Source organism: Lactuca saligna, chromosome 5, assembly GCF_052625555.1.
Source record: "Lactuca saligna cultivar CGN05327 chromosome 5, ASM5262555v1, whole genome shotgun sequence".
Taxonomy (NCBI): domain Eukaryota; kingdom Viridiplantae; phylum Streptophyta; class Magnoliopsida; order Asterales; family Asteraceae; genus Lactuca; species Lactuca saligna.
In genome coordinates this window covers 15623797-15647081 of record NC_136421.1, presented here as the reverse complement: position 1 = coordinate 15647081, position 23285 = coordinate 15623797, and the positions used below count along the sequence as shown (strand labels likewise).

Genomic DNA, 23285 nt, shown 5'->3' with positions numbered 1-23285 from the left:
ACTGTTTAAACTCCTACTGCACCGTGCAACTTTAACACCTTTAACTATACTTACTATTATGATAGAAACAATATCTATTTAATCTTGAAATCTTCAACTTAAACTAATAAAAAAGAATCTCTAAACAAAGATTAAAATAGTAAAAAAAAACATAACATTTTTTTAAAGAAGTTAAATATTGTTTTATATTTTTTATTCATCTTCCTATCCATATTAAATATATATCATATTTAATAAAATTAATAATATTTTAATATATTTGTTATCTTGTTAACAATGAATTGAAAGAAAATATTGAAGAATATTTAAATTTTCATTTATTTTATTTAGCCGGATGATAACAGTTTAATGGGTTAGACAAGCTCAACTTGAGTTGACGGATTTTGTCATTTTGCTGGTTCTAAACTAGAGCCCATTAGAGCCCAATTGGTGAAAAAAGAACAATTAAAAGTAAAGGGGCTGAAACTACAATGAAGTATAAGTGTAGGGATAAATTATATAACTTAAATCAATCGAAAGCCACCGGAAGCAGAAAGTTCCACTTCCTCATATCCAATCACTTCTTCTCTCCTTCTCTCTGAAGTAGCCGGCGTTGTGTTTCCTTGCCGATCTTCGATCTCATAGCAACTTCGTTACTGAAGGAACGTCATTTACTCGTCAAGATGATCACGATTCCGTATATAACTGCCTTGACAACCTACTTCAGCTACGGATTGCTCTTCGCTTTTGGTCAATTGCGCGATTTCTTCCGTAATATCGTTGACTGGTGGAAAGCTAGCAATCTTCAGGTGCATCATATCTTAGTTTTGCTTTTGCTTAGGTGTTTCTCCCATTGAAAAGTGTTGTTAGTATGCTTAAAATGATCACTCTGTTATGTATTATCAGGGATATGCACCGATCTGCTTAGGGCTAGAAGATTTCTATATTCGCCGCCTCTATCTTCGTATTCAGGTAAACATAATTTGCGGCTTTGTTGCTCGGTTTGTTATGCTTGTTGATATAAATGATGCAGTTAGAAACGTTTTCAGTTAGTTGATTTGTTTTTTGTAATTCATAAAGCATGATTGGGATTGTTTAATTAGTAAGGGACATGCTAAAAGGCTAGTTTGATCAACCAGAAAGGAATATGCACGTTATTAAATGTATCTGGGCACGTACCGAGGCAGATCCCTGTAAAGATGCGATTTGAGTTGGATTGGGATCTAACTCACGAGATGGAAATCATAAAATGGAAGCTCAGATAGGGATCTAGTGCGTACTTGAATTTGCCTGCAACTCCTCAACCAATTTACAAGTAATCGTTGATTGCTCAGAGAGGGGATCTAATTACCAAATTTAGTATCGAAAGGATTCATTAATTCAGGGGTGGGGGTTGTTTGGATGTGTGTTTAAAGTGATTGTTTGCAATAAGCAATTGAGTGTTTGGCAAAAAGAGATTATGATTAATTGATTATGATTTTCTGATTATTTTGGGTCAAAATAGTTAGATTTGGACAAGTAGGTAAGGAATTTCCGTAAGCTGATTATTGAGATAACTGTAAGCTACCTAACAATCCTTAATTTAATCAATGGATTATAAGGGATATTGATTTTTATCCTTCAAGTTGCAATAACTACTTTGTAAATCCACATCTAAACACACTGGGAGCTGTAAGTTTGGACATGTTGGTTATTCCTAAAAGGAGTCAAGACTACTTTGTTGGACAATGCGGACTATATATATTTTTTTGGCAAAAATCAAGTTTTTCTTGATATTGAATCTCTAAAAGATCCAATGGGGATGCAATTGTTAGTCTCATTATCACCCTTTTAAGTAAAACTCTAGTAAAATTATCTGTCTGCCTGCTTTTCATGTTGATATCTTGTTTAATTTTCTTGCCTGAAAAATTAAGTTTGCTTTTTAATATGTAGGATTGTTTTGGACGACCTATATCAAGCCCCCCTGATGCTTGGTTTGATGTGGTGGAGCGTGTTTCCAATGATAATAACAAGACACTCAAGTGAGTGTTTAAACTTTAAACACACATTATATGTTTGCAACATTATTATGACATGTTATGATTTATGTCCTCATCAGTCCTCCTTGTATATAATGAAATCTTTAAAAAAGTTGTCCCCACTAGATATCCTAAAATTACCAAATTTATATATTTTTGCAGGCGAACTAAAAAAGTTAGCAGGTGTCTTAATTTGGGATCATACAACTACCTTGGATTTGCTGCAGCAGATGAATATTGCACCCCTCGTGTAATCGAGTCTTTGAAGAAATACTTTGCAAGCACATGCAGTAGTCGTGTTGATGGAGGTATAATTCTTTTTGACTATTTGTAGTAGTTTTATCATGAATAAAATTTGAATTCCTTTTTTTTTTTTTTTTTTTTTTTTTGTATAAATTTATTTAGGCACAACAGCACTGCATGCTGAATTGGAGGAGGTGGTGGCTGATTTTGTTGGAAAACCAGCTTCTTTAGTTACTGGCATGGGTTATGTCACTAACTCTGCTATCCTTCCTGTCTTGATTGGAAAAGTAAGTCCTGATATATCATAACTAATCAATCTCTATAACATTTTTTTTATATGGTTTTTCATTTTTATGTGGATTTTCACAGGGAGGGTTAATAATTAGTGATTCTTTAAACCATAACTCTATTGTAAATGGTGCTCGAGGGTCAGGTGCTACAATTAGGGTATTTCAGCATAACAGTAAGTCTATCCACATGGTTAAGGTTCTATCTAAAATACCCACATTTTTATTTTTATTAATTGTATTATATTGACTACTTTTTTTTAAAAAAAATATAAAGCACCTTCTCATTTGGAGAAAGTTTTGAGAGAACACATTGCTGATGGACAACCAAGAACACATAGACCTTGGAAGAAAATCATTGTTGTGGTTGAGGGAATATACAGCATGGAAGGCGAAATTTGCAAGCTTCCGGAAATTGTTTCCATTTGCAAAAAATACAAGGTGATGCATTTGTTTTAACTTTTAAAATCTATAAAAATAAAATTCCAGAACATGTTATTACTAAAAAACTGGACACTGTTCTTATTTATATGCTGCATATATATGTAACAGGCGTACGTGTATTTGGATGAGGCTCACAGTATTGGAGCAGTTGGGAAAACAGGAAGAGGGGTGTGTGAGCTTTTAGGTGTGGATACTGCTGACGTGGATGTTATGATGGGAACTTTTACAAAATCATTCGGATCATGTGGTGGTTATATAGCAGGATCAAAGGTCTGTTTCGTTTCACACATGATTTACAGAGGGTTAAAGTGGCAAATTACAGAAAAATCATAATATTTTTGGCAATTTTGCGTTTCAACACCTTAATACTTTATATTTATTTTCTCCAAATTAATCCTTTTGACATGATATATAACTGGTCAAAATGGTTAATTTGGAAAATTACCTTTGAAAGCTGATATAACATAATTAGCAGTGTAACCTCAAACCTTATATAACATGTGAAAAATGTTAATTTGAAAAAATATCTGAAACTTCCGTGGTTTGATTCGAAAAAGGACTAAGTTACATTTTTGGTCCCTGAGTAACGAGTGTAGCTAGTTTTTGGTCCCTGTTCCAAGTAAAATGACTATTTTTGGTCCTTGAATATAGCTGAAATTTGCAATTTTGGTCCCAAAATATAGTCGTTTTAGTTGGAGCAGTGTCCAAAAACGTTAAAAAAATCTCAAATAACGACCAAGGCTGCAAGAGAACTATTTAGGACCAAAATTGAAAAAAACAGCTATACTCAGGGATGAAAAATGTAACTTACTCTGTAAAAAATTGAGTATTAGTGGAATAGTGGTTAAACCACAAAACTTCCCATGATATAATATAATATATATATTTTTTGTAGTTGTTCCCTGATAAAATGATTCTTGTCCCATGTGATAAAATGAAATATGTGCTGTTGACATATCTATTTGGATTCCAGGAACTCATTCAATATTTAAAATATACCTGTCCTGCTCATTTATATGCAACATCCATATCACCTCCTGCTGCTCAACAAATTATATCTTCCATTAAGGTTATTCTTGGAAAGGATGGCTCTAGTCGAGGTCCAAATAATTATAATTATAATTCTCAGCACTTATTTAATCATTCGCACAATAATTAGCTGACTTTTTTACTTTTTATTTGTCCAAAATAGGTGCTCAGAAGCTTGCTCAAATTCGCGAGAACAGCAACTATTTTAGATCAGAATTGCAGAAAATGGGGTTTGAGGTTTTAGGGGATAACGATTCGCCTGTAATGCCTATAATGCTTTATAATCCTGCAAAAATCCCTGCCTTTTCAAGGGAGTGTCTCAAACGGAATGTATGTTTCTTGTATTTCTATTTTCTTTTCTTTTTTTGTTAAAAAAAAAAAAATCTTGTTATGAATTATGTTTTCTTAAGGAGACTATGGTTTGTGAATTGTGATTGAGCTGTACTTGTATGGTGACAGGTGGCGGTTGTTACTGTTGCATTTCCAGCGACTCCTCTACTGTTAGCTAGGGCACGTATATGCATTTCTGCTGCTCATACACGGGAGGACATGATAAAAGCCTTAGAGGTAAAAACTTTATCTTTACCTTTACCTTTACATAATTTATTTTTTTAGGTTTTCTTTTTTTATAATTTCTTACCTTTTGGTTGTTTTACATTTGTTATTGGGCTTGCCTCGTATGGTTGTTAGAGCATCCACAGTGGTGAATCTTTTTGTTACAGCTTTTTGTGCTCTCCACCTTAACAAAAATCTTTCATCAGCTTTTTCATGGGTCCCACCAATTTTAATTTATATATATATATATCTTTAATATTACAATTACAAAAAGTGTTAAAACAATAATAAATATTAAAATAATAATAAGTGTTCATATATTTTTAAATATTATGAAATTTCTGATGTTATACTATTTATGTATTTCTAAATGTTATCAAATTTCTAACTTTTTTATATTTGTATTTTTACAAAACTAAAAAAATATATATGATATTTGATATTTTGAGCGTTATGGAATTTCAATTTAAAAAAAAAAAAAAAAATATTTATGCCTCCATGTAATTAAAATAAAATAAAGTTTAATTGCTATAAAATTTCTTACACTTTATGAAAAAAAACATATAATAAAAGATGAAAATGATGTAAAATAAAAAAATAAAACGAATGTGAATAAGTTGCTTGTACAAGTTACACATGAGTGGGGTTTTAAAAGGAAAATGACCCCCACCCAATGGTCATAAGCTTTTTCAAGCATTAAAAAAGCTAATCTTAAAAAAGTAAAAACCATATTGTGGATGCTTTTATAATTTATACATACGGGTCAGGCTGGTTAAAATGGGTGAAGTTCAAGGCTGGTCAAAACGAGTTGAGAGTCAACACTTTACATGCCTACACTTTTTTTGTCAAACATCTTAGAATTTCATAAATATCTATGTATTAAATATGCTCCCAAAATACCAGTACAAAAGTAATACTCCAAAGAAAGCAACCGAGTTAGTTTTTTTCTTTGGTATCGTACATTTGAGTATGTATCAATAAACCCAAAATTGACAAAATTTGGCATATGATATATTTATGTGGTAATATAATTAGGTGCTGTATGAGTAGGTTTGTTTACTGCAATACAATGTAGTAGCATGTGTTTTGAGTATAACATAGTGAGGTGAATCTGTCAGGTTATAAGTAGAGTGGGTGACATGGTGGGCATAAAATATTTTCCAGCGGAACCCAAGAAGGCACAACTTGAACAAGGCAGAACGAAAGTGGAGTAAAATGTTGGTTTTCAATCTGTTAAAGCCGTGAATGGAATTGCAATTGCTCTTCCAAAAGTGTAACTGTATTTTAACTCACCATATTCTACAGATGCAGCTACAGCTATGCTATGTCCCTCTCTGTGAGTGTGCGTTTTAATTCTTGTACCTCTTACCTTCTCCAGTCCTTGAAACGTTCTTCACTCCAATCCCATGCTTGGGCATGGGTTTGTTTCGTTGGAGAACAAAATGGGATACCAGTAAATATTTGTATGATTTGTTCTTGTTTTTTTTTCTTTATAATAGATTCTTGGTCTCATAATTGCTCCTTTTGTATTGTATCATTAGTCTTGTTATGGTTTAACGCGATTTTTCATGGATATGATTACTCATCTTTCATGTCTTTTTTGTACCTACTCCCATCTAAACGCCGTATAACCTTTTCTAATTCAATTCATGATAAACGCAGTTTAATATGCTCTGTTCAGTCTCATTAATATTAACTAATGTTTATGTCGCTATGGATGGTTTGGTCATTTCTTATAGCCTTAAAGTTTTATTAGTTCATGAAAACAAACACAATGTTTATGCATGATATATATATATATATATATATATATATATATATATATATATATATATATATATATATATATATATATATATAAAGTGAATATACCCTTAAGGGTATGTAAGTTTAGGTATTCAAACTGACTATACTACGTTGTTTTGTTATCATATATACATTGTAATTATCAAATGTTCTTATAATTCAATTTCTAACTTGATTTATTTCCAAAAAATTTATAAACTTCACATTCATCTGTCTCTTACATTATTTTCATTTTCAATTATCATATATATATATATATATATATATATATATATATATATATATATATATATATATATAGTTTAGTAGGTGTTCGACAAAAAGATGTGTAACAGGAAGATAATAATGAAATTTTGAAAAGCTTGAAAGTAAATCAAGTTAGGGGTTGAAGTTTAACAATATTATAATGAATTTATCAAACAAAACGACGTATTATGGTAGATTTTGGTATCTAAGCTTATATAAACTTCTGAAGTCAAACACAACTTTAGTTAGGCCTGACAATCATGTCGTGTTCGGGTTTGCGGGTCAAAATATATTAACTGCACGCCATGGGTTAACGAGTTTGGAACATAAATCCATATATGACCCGTCAATCCATTTATTTATACGGGTTCATAGGTTGGAGGGTTTGTGGTCAGATTTGAGTTCGTGGGTTGGATCGCAACAGATGGATTGTCTACTGTTTTTTGCCTCTGTAGTTCACGTTCAAGCATCGACGTCGTTCGATAATAATTCAATCATTCATGCTACTGTTCTTTGTGAGTTTGTTCTGTCTGTCGTTCATCACAGAGGGGAGAGCGAAAGAGGGCTTCTTCAATTTTGTTTGTGAGATACTGAAATTATTTAGGGCAAACGCCAAATGCCAAATGATCAATGGTATCGGGCATCCTACCCTGGTAAAAAGTATAAACTGCATAGTGTATAATATTTAATACATTTAAAAAATATATATATATATTTTTTTATTAAAATTCTAAATGGCGGGTCAACTCGTATATTTTTAAGAAACTCATGTATGATATGTTTAATAAACAGTTTGATGGGTTGAAAAACTCAACATAAACTCGTTTATTTCGTGTCGTATCGCAGATTGTATTGAGAATTGTTAATTCTAACTCTAGCTTTACTGATGGTGATGGCCTAAACTAAAAGTAGCCGATTTCATGACTTGGCAAAAGGAAAATAGATAGAAAGACGATCTGAAAATTTAAAATAATAATATAAATATGAGTGTCATAATTTTTTTAAGTGGGTAGGAGGATGATAGTAGAGAAAAAATTGAAGGATATTTGATTTCTTTTAATACTATTGTGATTTTTCTCTGGTTTGGACCAGAATTGTAGTGCTTGCAAGACGAATTGTAGTGCTTGCAAGACGAATTGTAGTGCTTGCAAGTCTTGATGTATTAGAGTTATGCCACTTATTTTACTTGAAACATTTTACTTTAGGCATTATTAGACATAGATTTAGATTCGTCAAGTTTATTCTACTAACTAGTTTCTAACCCGTGGGAACCACGGTGACAAATTTAATTAAACTTTAATAGTAAAAAAAAAATTCAAAATTATTAATCACTTATTTTAAATAAATTATTAATTAAGAGATTTTTTTAGTTATATAAAATTATAATCATTTATTAAAATAAATATGTAAAATTATATCACTTTATAATTTGTATTAATTTTATTTTAATTTTTATCTAATGTTATTAATTTAATGTAATTAGAGTGAAATTTAAAATTTGAAATTTGAAATGAATAATCAATAGGTTGACAAGTGGCATGCATTAATTAAGAGATATAATATGGTGACACATGGTAAAAGAAAAATAAAATATGCATTAATTATGAAATCTAATATAGTGATACATATCAAAAGGAAAATAAAACTATTATTTTATTAGAATAGGAATTATGAAGTTGTCCACTAATTGATACATGTACTCCTCACCATAAAAAAACATGCAAACATCACATAAAACATTTGATTGGGAACCATACATCAGGCTAAGCCGCTACAAAATGAGGTAATTCAAAACCAAAACAACTGTATTGATGAAACTAAAATCTATTATAATTATTGAAGATAAGTTTACCACATGTCAAACTCTAATAAGTTTTGACATTTATTATTTTATAATATTTTTTAAATAAATAATATCCACACATCAATTTATGGTTTTTTTTTTTAAAATTTTTAAAATTAAAAAACTACATAATACTTATATTTATATATGTAAACTATCAAATGTAATAAATATTATACTAAATTGCAATTAATATGTTTCTTTTTTCAAAATTTAATTCATTATTTCAAAATCTTATTTAAATAAAATACTTATTATTTATATTTTAATATTTTTTTAATCAACTCGTGTAATACACGAGTTTTATGCCCAGTTTCATTATAAACTAATACAAACTAGAGGGAACTTAGTTGCGCCTTTGGCACTTTGTTTGTTTTTTTTCCCCCTTATTTGAAGTTGTACCAAGTAGGAGAACATATTATTATAGAGTAAATTACTGAAATCGTCTATGTGGTTTGGTTAAAATTGCACGTTTGGTTCATAACTTTTTTTTGCACTCGGATCGTCCTTATGGTTTGCTTTTGTTGCATTTTTCGTCCCTATGGTTTGGTAAAAGTTGCATATTTGGTCCATAACTTTATGTATGTAAGGGACGAAAAATGCAACAAAATCAAATCACATGGATGAAAAACGCAACAAAATCAAACCACAGGGACGATTCGAGTGCAAAAAAAAGTTAGGGACCAAACTTGCAATTTTGACTAAACCACAGGGACGATCTCAGTAATTTATTCATTATTATATTAATAAAAACAAAGTGACACACAATTACTATGAAAGTACTCATAATTGAGTAACAAAATTCATTTTTTTTACTAAATTATGTCAAAAAGTTGCTATTTATGCTCAAGAAATATGAAGTTCATGGTAAAGTACATTGCTATCACCGAAAATTTGCCTAATAAACAATTTTAATAATAACTAATTAAAAAAAATAATTAATCAATCATATACATGATGTATTTAGCAACCCTATACCAATTACACAACCGTCAATCATAGATAATAGTTAAAGAGTAAACCTGATTAAAAATTGGAACACTTTCTAAGAATTGGGAAAAATTTATAGCGAGTTCCAGTCCTTTGCAAACGTCATGGTATCATGGCCTGCATATAACACACACACACACACACACACACACACATATATATATATATATATAATTATATTACAATCTTGTTACCCAAAAGTAACTTGAAAATTTGTTTTATACCAAAAAAATGTAACCTGTTTACTTGACTCTTTTATGTAGATCCAATGATTTAACGATTTCATGTCTTAGGATCCAAAAGAAGTTACAAAAATAAATATCAGTTAATGGTTAACTGCTTATCACAATAAAATAAAGTAGACAAACCACATGTAACATGAATAAGCATTACCTTATCGTTAAGGTTGGTAATTTCATCAATTACTGCATAATAAAAGTTAAACCTCTCTTTAAGTACCCAAAGAAAATATAACTATAACTTTTATATATCATTTCTAGCTAATGAATACAAAAGGTATCGTACCTGTTGTGATGAAAGAATAGTTTCATGACTTGGTCTTTGACATATGATGATGCTTCAGGCCACCATGGCCATCGAAATCACTTTGTTGCGTGTTAGAACTCTGCCAATCAATTTAAAATAATAAATCAGCATTCTGAAAAAAAAATGATTCTTACTCCATCATCAACAGCAATTGGTTTTCCAAAGCGATTCAACTCAGCTTCCGGCTCTTTAAAACTTTTATTTATCGGGGAAATAACTCCCGATATTTTTGCTTTAATTACAGATTCCAAATGATATTAATAAAATCATCCAAAAAATAATGATATTATAAGTCATTGCTTTTAAAGAAGAAAAGATCAAAATGACCTTACCTGTGAGAGAAGCTTTGGTAGATATTCTAAACCCATTTTACTCACCAGTTGTCCATAATCAGTACTTGTATAAAAATACTCTTGTTCCATTCACCTTGCGTATATCATATCAATATTTTTTATAATATCAACTTCTGATATGTTCATAGTTCCTACCCATGGATGATTTAGACGATAAGCTCTGCCTTCAAGAACATTTGAAAATGGCAAGAATGTAATTAATTTTTTAAATATAAGACAAACTTTGTAAAAAAGCAAACACCACATACTTTGTATAATTTTACTCATCAAATATAGGGCAGTCTTCTCCATGTATAACTGAACATGAAAGAAGATTAGATACAAGTTAACAAAAACATAAAGTCTTATAAGATAGAGAAGGAAGCATACATTTCTACCTTCATGTCAAGATCATACATCATTCGAACCAGTTGCTAGTCATAGGCATAAAGATACCGGTTGCAATTGTAGTAGGAGCGACTCAACCAATTTAGAGGCTCTAAGCAAACAAAAAAATTAGGGCCCTTCATGTAAGCTAACAGTTTCAATCTTGATACCTTTAGTTTTATAAATCAGTTCTTTTACCACCAAGCCAAGCTTCAACTTGTCTTTGTATCCCATACAATACGTATATATACATATATAACACAATAAGATTTAAAATTGGGGGCCCTAAGCCCTTGCTTAGTTTTGTAAATGGTAGAGCTGACCCTGAATTGCAGTCCTAGGCAATAGGCATGAATATAATAAGTTTGTACTATGGTCGGACTGTAAACCTGTAAAATCACATGTAAAAAACATTGAACCCAAAATTAAAGACATATAAAACAACAAATGTAGCTATAAAATCGATAAAAAAATAATAAAAAATAAACTTCAGTACCAAATTGAAGCCAAATAAAAGAAATACCTACATCCTTCCATCCATGATTGAATAGCGACCCGTTGAAATCAATCTAGTAAAATTTATAAAAAATAAAATAAAATAAAATTATTCAATAGTAAACTAAGATGATACGGAAATCCATGAATCTTTAATTACTGATGTGAAATCGAAAAATTAGGGCTTACTTGTTCCACGAAGATAGAATGACAAAAGACGGCTGATAGGTTGCCTATTATATCCGGTCAATCAAGAAAAACGTCTAAAAATTCCATGATTTTATTGGAAAAAAGTGAAGTATATAATAGTGGATAAAAGATTAAACCAGAAATTGACAAGAAATTTTAAATGTTTTTTTTTCTTCGTGATTCTCCCAAAAATAACACAAAATGTACATAATATTGGATTATGGATAAAGGGTATTTTTGGAAACTTACAACCATATGAGGCATGAACCTTCCATAACAGCTAACATTCCGCCTGATCCTAACTCTAAGTCTCTTTTCAAGCACAGTGTTAAAATCGTCATATAATCTCCATTGTTCATCTATTTCTTGTCTAGTGCTAGTGATAACTGATGGGTTTTGGTCATAAGACATCCTATGTGCTCATACAAACCCTAAAGCTTGGATCTAGGTTTCTCTATTGTACATGCTTTGAATCCAAGACTATAAACCCTAATTCTAACATATGGAAATCGACATTAACATATAATTAGGTTTAAGAACATACCTTGATTGTTATGTAGCAATAACAATCCCAATTCCACCTTGGATTGACTTTGGAATGCTTAGAGTCACAAGTGTCACTCCTCTAATGGCTTACAAACACCATAAGCAAATGGAGAAGGTATAAAGAAAGAGGTGAGAGGTTAGAATTTGTATTTAGGACCTCTTGGGAAGGGATACACGAATTCATGACCCTAGGGGTGTTTATATAGGTGTAGAGATAGGGTTTCAGTCATTATCCTTATCTAGTTGATTATCCATTAAGCAACCAATAAGATAATCCTTGAATCCTTATCATACTCGAATTCTAAGGCTTTCCAACCTTAAATTCGTCCACCATATAAATAAGATAATCCTTACCTTATTTTGTAACTATCACATAATTACAAATCAGCCCCTCTAGTTTAATTAATTACATTTGATCACAAAACTAATTCTTAATTAATTATTGACCAATATTAATTAAACAAATATGATTTCTCCTTTAATATATTATTCTTATAACATATTAATAAATCATATTATCCTCTAATTCTTTATTCATTTCTCCAATCAAGTTGCTTTGGTGAAGGCAACCCAAAAGGACCATGCACCATCGGGTCAAGTACATACCAAAATAGTTATGGACTTAGACACTAATCCAACAGTCTCCCACTTGGATAAGTCTAACAACTATTCTGCGTATGACTTCAGATCCTGATCTGCAATTGTAGCTTTCCAAAGCCGCTGTCAACTCTGATCATATCAGATACGCGTGTCCTTAGATAAGGGATCATATATTCCTCCATTCTAGATATCGTATGAGATATGATTTCTAATCATTCTCTTTGTACTATATCTCGATTTCCGATTTATGATGACAGACTAACTGAACAAATCAAATTAGCCCTAGCACGGCCGAGCATTTACGTATGTCATCACTAAACCATCGAGGGGCCCAAAGATATCGCTTTTATCCTACTTTGGATAAAAGGAACGGATAAACTTTGATACAATGCTTGCTTGCACTTACTAACCAAATCACCCACAACAATATGTTTTATAACACCAAGTTACTAGTGCGTTTACATATTATCAATGTGCAACCGATTAGCAAGATACAACTCACACATCTCGGTTTCAAGAATATAAGATGTTATCGTCTCACTAATCACTCGTAATACAATTCATGGAGTGATCCAAGTGAGCGTGGATTTAATCCAATGCTTAAATCATATTCGTAAGCACTCATGAACGTTGCAGCAAACATTTTCTTATGTCTAATACTTTTCTAGACAATCCACACACCAATTCATGACAGTCTTCATTCATATCTACTTCCAACATATGAACGACTGTGGCCCGTTTGAATAATTCGATTATTCTTAATAAACTCAATTATTCTGGAAGTCAAAACATGCAAGGTGAAACACAAGAATAATACTAATCCCATATGGCCTCAAACCTTTGAGTATAAACAAAACACGTTTTATTTATCACCATATCGATTACTCATTATTTGTCGTTTCGGGTAATCAACTTTTTACTTGAATCATTACACTTGTCCCATGCTCCTAGCATGCACACAATGTTTACCTATGGTTCTTACTTTTGTGAAATAGACAAATTGAACACATTTCCAATCATTCTCATTTTACCACTCCAAATCCATTTTCTTAAGTGTAAGAATATCAAATTCTTATTACTTATAGAATATACTAGATTCCAACACTTTATGCAACGATCCTTTTGTAATGTCACTGCACCAAAGTCTCAAAGACTATTGCCAATGATATTACAAAGTCCTCTAACGTAGATTGTTACAAGACAATTCCTTAGATATGATGTCTCTCACTCAAAGTACATTCCTTTGAACATCCTTTTGCATAAAAGTTTCTAATCTAGACATAGATTTTCAATATTTACTTCCTAATATGAACACGCTTCCATATTTTCCTCATGACAACTCATTCTTAATAGAATCTTTTCTATTTGTAATGATGTCGATACGGTCCATCCAATATGGAAACATTTCCATATTTTCCAATACTATACTTCCAACTACTCACAAGCGACCAATCCTCGTCGAACTTTGGATTGTCCTTTGATAGTTGTTTAATTATTTTAGTCAAAACCGATTCTAGTCCCTTTTCCCTCTAAATGCACTAGACATTTGGAAAATCTTAGAATGGTCAAACATTAAATCATTTGCAATCGATCCTATACTCGAAGTGTATGGGACACGACGCATAATGTTTTATTTGCTATGTTCTCAAAATTCGAATTGTGAAGAGGCATGCCGTAATCATAATCGAAACTTTAAGAACACACTATGCACCTTTGACTAAATTTATTAACATTCCACAACCTAATCCTTTAGATTTGAAATGAAGCATAATATTCTCTCCCTTAATTATAGCAAAACAACCTTTCAACTCTTACAACTTTGCAAAGTATGACTCTTGTTTTCTATAATTAATATTGCCAACTATGCAATACTTGCCTTAATAATCATACAATCATAACATTTATGCTCCCACTATCATGATGATTATTATGAAACATAACACTTATGCTCCCACTAGCTTCGACATGTATTAATAAACATCTTAACTTTCAGAAAAACAATACTTATTGAATTTCTTAAGTTCATGTTTCTAATACTTAGTGCTTTGATAATCTTTATCAAAGCTTCTTGAACTTATACACTTTTGCCTTAGATAGTTCATATGTGTGTCTTAACAATTAATACTAATTGCCAAACCTCACAATTCAAATTATGGAAAGGGATGCCGTAACCATGATCGAATTCGAGAATGCAATTTTACAATCACTATCTTTTAAAATCTTTCTTAGTGAAAGCATTTCCTCACAATCATTTTCATGAAGGAGGAAATCTTATGACACTTAGATTTAAACGGTGTATGTGTTCCTATCCATGTGAATTTGTTAAAACTAAAGTTTACGACAAATTCAAACTCATATGGATCGAACTTCCTTAATCTTGATTTCTTGCCTTATGGTAGCACAGCTGCCCACCACGTCTTCCAAGTAGTTAAGCAGCTCACCTTTTCCTATCAATGTACTTTCCATTGATCAAGGTCCTTGCCTTTTATGCATTCAAATGAGAACTCATAGGACTCACATGCATAATTAACTCGATTGGATTGGCACAGAAACAAAATAATGTCTTCACGATAGGTTGTAAACCTCAACTCGTGTGCTAGTGATAATCAATAAGGTTTATTTGATTTGTTCTTGAAACCTTTCAAGACCATTAAGACTCCCACTGACTCCTTGACATATAAGATTCTCTTGTCAATAACATTTCTTGACAAACAAATATTTCAAGAGTTAGTGTAGCTTATATCAAAACAAAACACTCCATAATTTTGGTCTTAGTTGGTCTTTGTCTTATCCAAGACATCACAACTTTCCACAATTTATGAATGTTATAAACCTTCTTAATACTATTCACTCAATGTCACAATCTTGACTTTAAGACTTTTTTTTTGGAACGAAGTATGATTGACTTCTTGATTTGACCATTTCTTCAATCTTTGATTCCTCTTCTTGGACATACAATTGTACCAAGACTCATTAGAGGATCAATTGAGATATGGTTCTTAATCATTAAGACCTATCATAAAGCATAAAAGCTACTCTCCCTTCTTCTTAGAATGGAGAAACTCTTATCTTTCTGCCTACTTGATTCTTCTTATTCGTTTTGCTATTGATCTAAACCCTTTAATCAATTCAAAATTACACTTAATCTTGTAAGTGTAATCATATTTACTAAGCCTTTAGTAAATCATGACGAATATCTTTGTTACTCTTATGGTGAACTTGATCAACACACAACTTTGTGTACTCGATATCCTAGTCCTTCACATGACACTTTGTCAATGAATTAGTCTAATTTCCAAATACAAAATTTCTCATTCATCGTGCATCCATGTTGCATGATTCCAAGTTTCTGTCCAATTTGAAACTTGGGTAATGAGAAACTCTCCCTATTTGGTAAATTCTTGACATTTCCATAAATAACATAACTAAGAATCATATCCATTCGTTGTAGAAATATGCAAACATCAATTTTCACATAACGATTTCATTGCAAGGAAGTAAACAAATAAATAAATAAGTCAAACAAAATTTATTTTATTTATAAAAGCAGCGGAAAAGCATTTGTCCTTACAATGCACAATCTATTGAAAACTATGTAAAAAGAAAATTTCTAACAACTCTATCATAACTATCTAAGCTCAAAATCCAATCTTCAAGTCCATGCGATCGAGATCCATCACTTGTGATTAGATTCATCTTGCTCTCTTATCAAGCTTCCTTTCTTTTCACCGATCCTTCAAAACATTCAAATGCAATCTTATCACATCATGTATTAAGAATCAATGAATAGGAACTTAATGGAGTTAGATAGTGGATTCTTACCTAAAGCGTAGTCATACTTTTGACTCTCCCATCTCTTAGATCTCTTAGGTAAATAGGGCAACTTCATCTCCAATGCCCCTTCTCTTGGCAATTAAAGCAAATTGACTCTTTTGGAACAACACATGGAACTACTTCAGACATCGCCTTTCTCTTATGATCAAACTTTTCGATCATTGCATGTCTTTCATTGCCATCGTCTATATCCATAGAGGTCTTGAAGGCAGATTCACCAATCAACTTTGCTTTTCTATTGTGCCAAACCATTGCTGATTCAGCAACAATAAGCATATAGGTGAGATCTATAAGGGGGACGTCGCGGTTCATCATACAGTACTCTCTTACGAACTCACTATATGAGTTAGGAAGTGATTGAAGAACCCAATCAACAGCCATCTCTTCACCGACAATGGATCCCATCATTCTTAACCTATCAACGTGTGACTTCATCCCTAAGACGTGTGCACACACCGACTTGCCCTCTTTATGTTTACTTGCCAAAAGGGCTTGAGTGATATTGAACTTTTCAATTTTACAATCTTGTGGGTTAGGGAGAATAATTGGAAGAGGAGGAGGAAGTGAAGCATGATCTCTTGTTCCTCGATCGAATCGTGGAATATCATCTTCATGTGGAATGCTTGTTCCACGGGATTTGGGAAGACCATAGTTGTCGAACTTTGACATCGGGAGAAAAACGAATTCAAGTTAGTTGATTGATTGAGTCCTTGGTAAATCACCCAAATGAAATTCCAAGGCTAGGACCCAACACAATATCCTACAACTCGGGAGAGGGATGCCGTAACCCAAATTGCAGAACATTTGAAGGTAAGTGAATGACGATTCACTAGTTTCCACCATGAAAAATGAAAAAGAAATTTAAGTTTTAAATCTATGAAAACTCCTAGATCCTTTGAGATTCATTGAACATTTCAATGGCATGTTTAAATCTCGATATGCCCCTCTTGTTTGTGATTGGGATGCCGAGGATCACAAAGCGGGTGTGAATAACCATGCAAACTACATGGTGCGCTCACATGTTACAATCACCTATTCGATGTGCCGGTAAACCACACACGCTCCACCGAACTATGACAAACATTGAGTCACCCTTTGCTACCTTTGCTTAGAACCATTTAGTGTGCCGGTAAACCACACACGCTCCACTAACGTCTTCGCAAGGGCACAAAGTGTAATTTCATGGAATTGCATCAATTCACTTTTGCCTAAGTAACTAAGATTGGGAATTTGAAAAACATTTAGTTACTTTGTATTTCATTATACTTATAATGGAAGGTTTCGTCCTATCCTACCCGTTCGGCTAACGACCCTCCACTAGTCAAGAGTGCGGTGGGTAAGAGTGGATACCCATTCAATCGCCATTTTATAGGCAATTTCCTTAAACACCCCTTATAGACCAGCTACGTGAATGAGGCCTACTAACGGTAAGACTGACTTTTACTCATACATATATATAATGTTAGACCTTTAATGTTATATATATAGTATAGGGTGTATTTCACACTTTTGAAATACTATATGGTTAACTTTAACAATTACACTTTTAATTAAATTAAATGGTTAACCTAAACTTTTATGGATTTATTAAACCTCTTTTAATTATACTCCTTAATTAATTAATAAAACCATAAGGGTGTGATTTGAACTGTTCAAAACATTACTAGGGTTTTAGAATTTAACATTTCTAATTAAACCTTTAATCAACTTTTAAATTCCAAAACTTGATGGCAAGTTTTGAAACATTTCAAAACATTAGGGTTTTAACTATTTAAATTTCAAAACTTCAAAACTTTTGGGTTCAAATTTAAACTATAAAACCTAAAGGGGAAAATATGAAACTTTTCATAACAACAAGGATCAAATAACAAATAATCTAAACTAACATTTAGTTACATAATTATCCATATTTGATTTGTTTAATGATTTCTTGCAAAACAATTTATCAATTTACTCAAAATAATTAATCAATTATCTTATAAGGAAACAATTATCTTATAAATTGATAATTATCTTTAATTAGATAAAAAATATAGTCATATATATCATAAAATCGGATTTATATTGATCTAACATGATAAGGTAACTATCCAAATGCAAAAACAGCAAGAAATCCCGAGATAAGCATTATCTGACGCTCGAACTCGCCGAGTACCACACTGTACTCGCCGAGTTGAGGTCTACTCGCCGAGTACACTGTGGTACTCGCCGAGTTCCTTAGCCATAAAGCCAAAAAATGATTTTCCAGTTGTACAATGCATCAATACAATTGAAACCAAGCTAGGCTCTGATACCACTGATGGGTTTTGGTCATAAGACATCCTATGTGCTCATACAAACCCTAAAGCTTGGATCTAGGTTTCTCTATTGTACATGCTTTGAATCCAAGACTATAAACCCTAATTCTAACATATGGAAATCGACATTAACATATAATTAGGTTTAAGAACATACCTTGATTGTTATGTAGCAATAACAATCCCAATTCCACCTTGGATTGACTTTGGAATGCTTAGAGTCACAAGTGTCACTCCTCTAATGGCTTACAAACACCATAAGCAAATGGAGAAGGTATAAAGAAAGAGGTGAGAGGTTAGAATTTGTATTTAGGACCTCTTGGGAAGGGATACACGAATTCATGACCCTAGGGGTGTTTATATAGGTGTAGAGATAGGGTTTCAGTCATTATCCTTATCTAGTTGATTATCCATTAAGCAACCAATAAGATAATCCTTGAATCCTTATCATACTCGATTTCTAAGGCTTTCCAACCTTAAATTCGTCCACCATATAAATAAGATAATCCTTACCTTATTTTGTAACTATCACATAATTACAAATCAACCCCTCTAGTTTAATTAATTACATTTGATCACAAAACTAATTCTTAATTAATTATTGACCAATATTAATTAAACAAATATGATTTCTCCTTTAATATATTATTCTTATAACATATTAATAAATCATATTATCCTCTAATTCTTTATTCATTTCTCCAATCAAGTTGCTTTGGTGAAGGCAACCCAAAAGGACCATGCACCATCGGGTCAAGTACATACCAAAATAGTTATGGACTTAGACACTAATCCAACAATAACAATCTCCAGAGGCATCAAGACTATTCTCTTCACTTTCAATTCTTCTCATGATCTTATAAGTAGCATTGATTTCATCTTTTTATCAATCTCCCCTGTCTCAAAAGCTGCTCCAACTTATCTCTTCCAAGTGAATGACTAGTAAAAAGCATGGGAACATTTAGGCCGCCTGACAGCCTGGCAACTGAGTCACCAGCATCAGCATATGACCATAAATGGAAACAGGCCATACATGGTATCCACCACCAACTTGCTCACCCAAAACTTTGGACATTTGGATGATGTGTCCAAGTGCTCCATCAACAAGTTTAAGGATGTGTGGCCATAGAAGCTCTTTAGGGACATATTTATCTTTTGGGCCAAATGGAATACAGATTATATATGCTCCACTACTTTCTCCTATTTCATCTATCATTTTCCATCTGAGTTTCTTGGAGATAACATTTATGTTGGTTCTCTATAACTCCAGTCCATTTCTGGTGAAGTTACTTGTCTTGTAAGTAAATCAACTCCATAGACACCTGGCATCAACGTTCATCCCCTTGCTAGTTCCACTACATACTTCACCTGATAGAGAAAGCACAAATAATTACTTCAAATCAACAAAAAGGAACAAAAGGGTAAGATTGGAATTACTGAAATGTACCTGTCCACCTGTATCAGAATCATGACCTAGCTCCATTTTTTCACCACGTATTAATCCATGAAGACTGTAACATAAGTACATGACAAGTGATTTAATGTAGGTTAGTTGATTGATAAGGGTAAAGAGGGAAAAAGAGAGAGATATGATTGTGATTGTACCTTATTAATACAAGATAGAGTTTTTTTCCCTTTTGTGTATTGGCCCATGCTTCCATGGCATCCAAGGAGGGTATTCTGGGCAAACGACCTTTGTGGCTTTTGTTGGATTAGTGTTTAAGCCTGTAAGTATATTTGGTATGTACTTGACCCGGTTGTGCATGGTCCTTTTGGGTTGCCTTCACCAAAGCAACGAGACAGGATAATTATATATATATATATATATATATATATATATATATATATATATATATATATATATATATATATAGAGAGAGAGAGAGAGAGAGAGAGAGGGAGGGAGGTTATTATGATTTATTAATATAGTATATGAATAATATATTAAAAGAGAAATCATATAGTTTTATTAATATTGGTCAAGAATTAGTTAAGAATTAATTATGTGGCTAAAAGAGATTAATTAAATTAGGGGGGGGCTGAAACTGTCAATTATAAGATAATTGAGTTTGGGCTGTGAATCCTTATGGATATAAGGGGGACGAAATTTAGAGTGAAATCCCACTCTAATTTCGTCCAAGGGGGCCTTATTCCAGAAGGTTCTTAAGCTGCTTAGGGCTAAGTCATCCAATTAGGGTAGCCCTGTCGAAAATACCCGTTACCCGAATTATCCGCCCGCTTTTTTCGGGTATCGGGTAAATCGGGTAACGGGTAAATTTTTCCGGGTAATCGGGTTACCCGATTTTTTTCGGGTAGGGTAAAGGGTTCATTTTTTGGGATTCGGGTATACCCGAATTACCCGAATTACCCAAATTATTTTAAAAATTCATTTTTTTTTTGTAGAGCTTGTACGATATAGCAGATATTTGATCACGCTTAAATTATACCATTATTGTAAAACATAAATATATTTATTATGACAATACGACACTAACAATATTAAAAATAATTTTTAAATATCATCACGGTCTTTAAAACTTAACTGTTTTTTCTTGATTATAGGTTTTATTGCAACTAACAAACTCATTATCTTAACGAAACTTCAGAACATGGCAAAACTTATGGCTACATTTATCTTAAACATTTTAAACTTTTAAATTAAGATCTTTAGGTATTTATTTTTTTTTTAACATCTTATTAGATTAGATTAAGTTGTTAAAAAATTACTTGATATCTCATGATTTATTGACTAAAAAATCTTAATGTTCAAAGCTTGAGTAACTTCGTTTATGTCTCGTTTGTTTATATAAACAAGAGTAATAAAACACGACATATTTATTTTATTAAATTTATTTTCAAGTGAAATTCAAAAAAAAAAAAATTATATATTTCGGGTAATACCCAAATTACCCAAACCCGATCCGATACCCGAATTACCCGAACTTAGTTTGGGTAGGGTAACGGGTAATTTTTCTAACATGAAAAACCCGAATTACCCGACCCGAATTACCCGAAACCCGAAAAAATTACCCGTTCAACACCCCTAAATTAAGGTTTTAACTGAAACCCTAGCAGCTCAACTATTTAAGGGAGCCTAAGGTTACAGTTTCGGTTACACCAAGAAACCCTAGAGTTACTATAGCTGAAATTATGCCTCTCTCATTCTCTCTTCTAGATCATCTTCTTGATCGTGGTGTTTGTAAGCCCTTAGAGGTATTACACTTGTGATACTAAGCTCCTTGAAGATTGAAGATTCTTGCAACTATTGAAAGGTATCCTCTAAACTTGTTTTTATTATAAATCTCGTTTTTATGGTATGCTAGATTAGGGTTTATAAACTTTGGGTAAATTTGCATGTATAATAGAAAACCTAGATCCAAAGCTTTAGGGTTTTGCATGTGCACATATGATGTTTTTTTGCTCAAAACCCATCAGCTTTCACCATACATCATTGATGCTTTCTCCTTTTCCTCCCTTCTAATAAGTCTTCTAACATATATGCAACTGCTTCTCTGCGGCCTTTTTCATGTTCAATTCGGCGTTTAGCCACTCTATGGTTTTCCTCATTCTCAAGCTGATGAACATAATGAAGATGTTAACAATGTTGGAAACAAAAAGGTATGAATAGTTTTTCGGCCTATAATTATGTATGAAGTTCATCAATCTACATATGTTATAAGTCTACATTCATTTCTCTGGATAATATTAATCACCAATAGTTCACACGATTGTTCAGATGAAATTCACCAACTGAATCAACACTTAATTGCATAAGAAAAAAATTTAAGTAGAAAAAATTAACAATTAAGTAAACAAAAGTTGTAAAAACCTGTTTTTTCTGACGACCTAAATTACAAATCCTCCAACACATATTCTTAAGTCTGGTGTTCTTCTCTTGAGGATTCCTCGTCGCTTGGGCCTACATATACATACGACGATGTTTAATTCCCAATTCCAAAGAAAAAACAAACAAAGCAACATAAACACACACAATACACAATACACACCACAATTCGATTCAATTCGATTCCTCCAAACGAAGTAAAAAGCATAACAGAAGTATAGGACAATAGACAGACACATATATCCGAGACTTACTTTAACCCAATGAATCGGACTTACTTTAACCCAGGAGCGATGAAGATCAATCTCATCAAAGCCGATAACGTTTCCGATGGCAAGAAAATATCCGGGACCTCCATTTACCTAAACATTTTATCGTATATGGTGGGAAAAGAAAGAGCTGGAGAGGTGTCGATGAGGAAAATAACTAATACAGGAAGATGTGACAACCTACTTACCTCCATCAGAAGCCTTTCGCCATTTCCGACATGAGATTGTATAAGACGAATTACAACACATACCTAAAGAAGAAACAGAGACGACGAAGAGCAAAGGAAGAGAGACGCGGAGGCAAAATAGAACACAAAGAAGCGAAAAGGAAGAGTAAAGAAGAAAGGGAAAAAAATAAAGAAAACATTAACGAACCGTATTGGAGGACAACGGCGGCAACCGGGTGTGAAGAAGAGAAGATAACGATGACAAATTGTATGGCAGTCTGTGCGACAAAATGAGAAATAGAACTTTCAGTGGCAAAATAAGAAAAACAAATACTTCCG

The 23285-nt window shown here is 32.4% G+C and overlaps 1 protein-coding gene and 1 pseudogene across 1 annotated transcript; one reads left to right on the top strand and one right to left on the bottom strand.

Annotated features, from left to right (window-relative positions):
- The first annotated feature begins 518 nt into the window (after positions 1-518).
- LOC145048871 (long chain base biosynthesis protein 2a) lies at positions 519-6070 on the top strand. The gene is made up of 12 exons (XM_078997496.1): positions 519-788; positions 886-951; positions 1912-2000; positions 2160-2305; positions 2403-2527; positions 2610-2703; positions 2805-2968; positions 3080-3241; positions 3945-4071; positions 4164-4330; positions 4460-4567; positions 5674-6070. The coding sequence occupies exons 1-12, from the start codon at positions 663-665 to the stop codon at positions 5767-5769; spliced, it is 1470 nt and encodes a 489-aa protein (XP_078853622.1). The 5' UTR covers positions 519-662; the 3' UTR covers positions 5770-6070.
- A 4932-nt stretch (positions 6071-11002) lies between these two features.
- Positions 11003-22973, bottom strand: LOC145045085 (putative sucrose-phosphate synthase 1; annotated as a pseudogene).
- Positions 22974-23285: the final 312 nt, after the last annotated feature.

Bases quoted from the DNA above. Each gene is read 5' to 3' on its own strand.
- LOC145048871 (XM_078997496.1), top strand. From the start codon at position 663: ATGATCACGATTCCGTATATAACTGCCTTGACAACCTACTTCAGCTAC. The intron at 789-885 runs GTGCATCATATC...ATGTATTATCAG, and splicing joins GGAAAGCTAGCAATCTTCAG to GGATATGCACCGATCTGCTT. The intron at 3,242-3,944 runs GTCTGTTTCGTT...TTTGGATTCCAG, and splicing joins GTTATATAGCAGGATCAAAG to GAACTCATTCAATATTTAAA.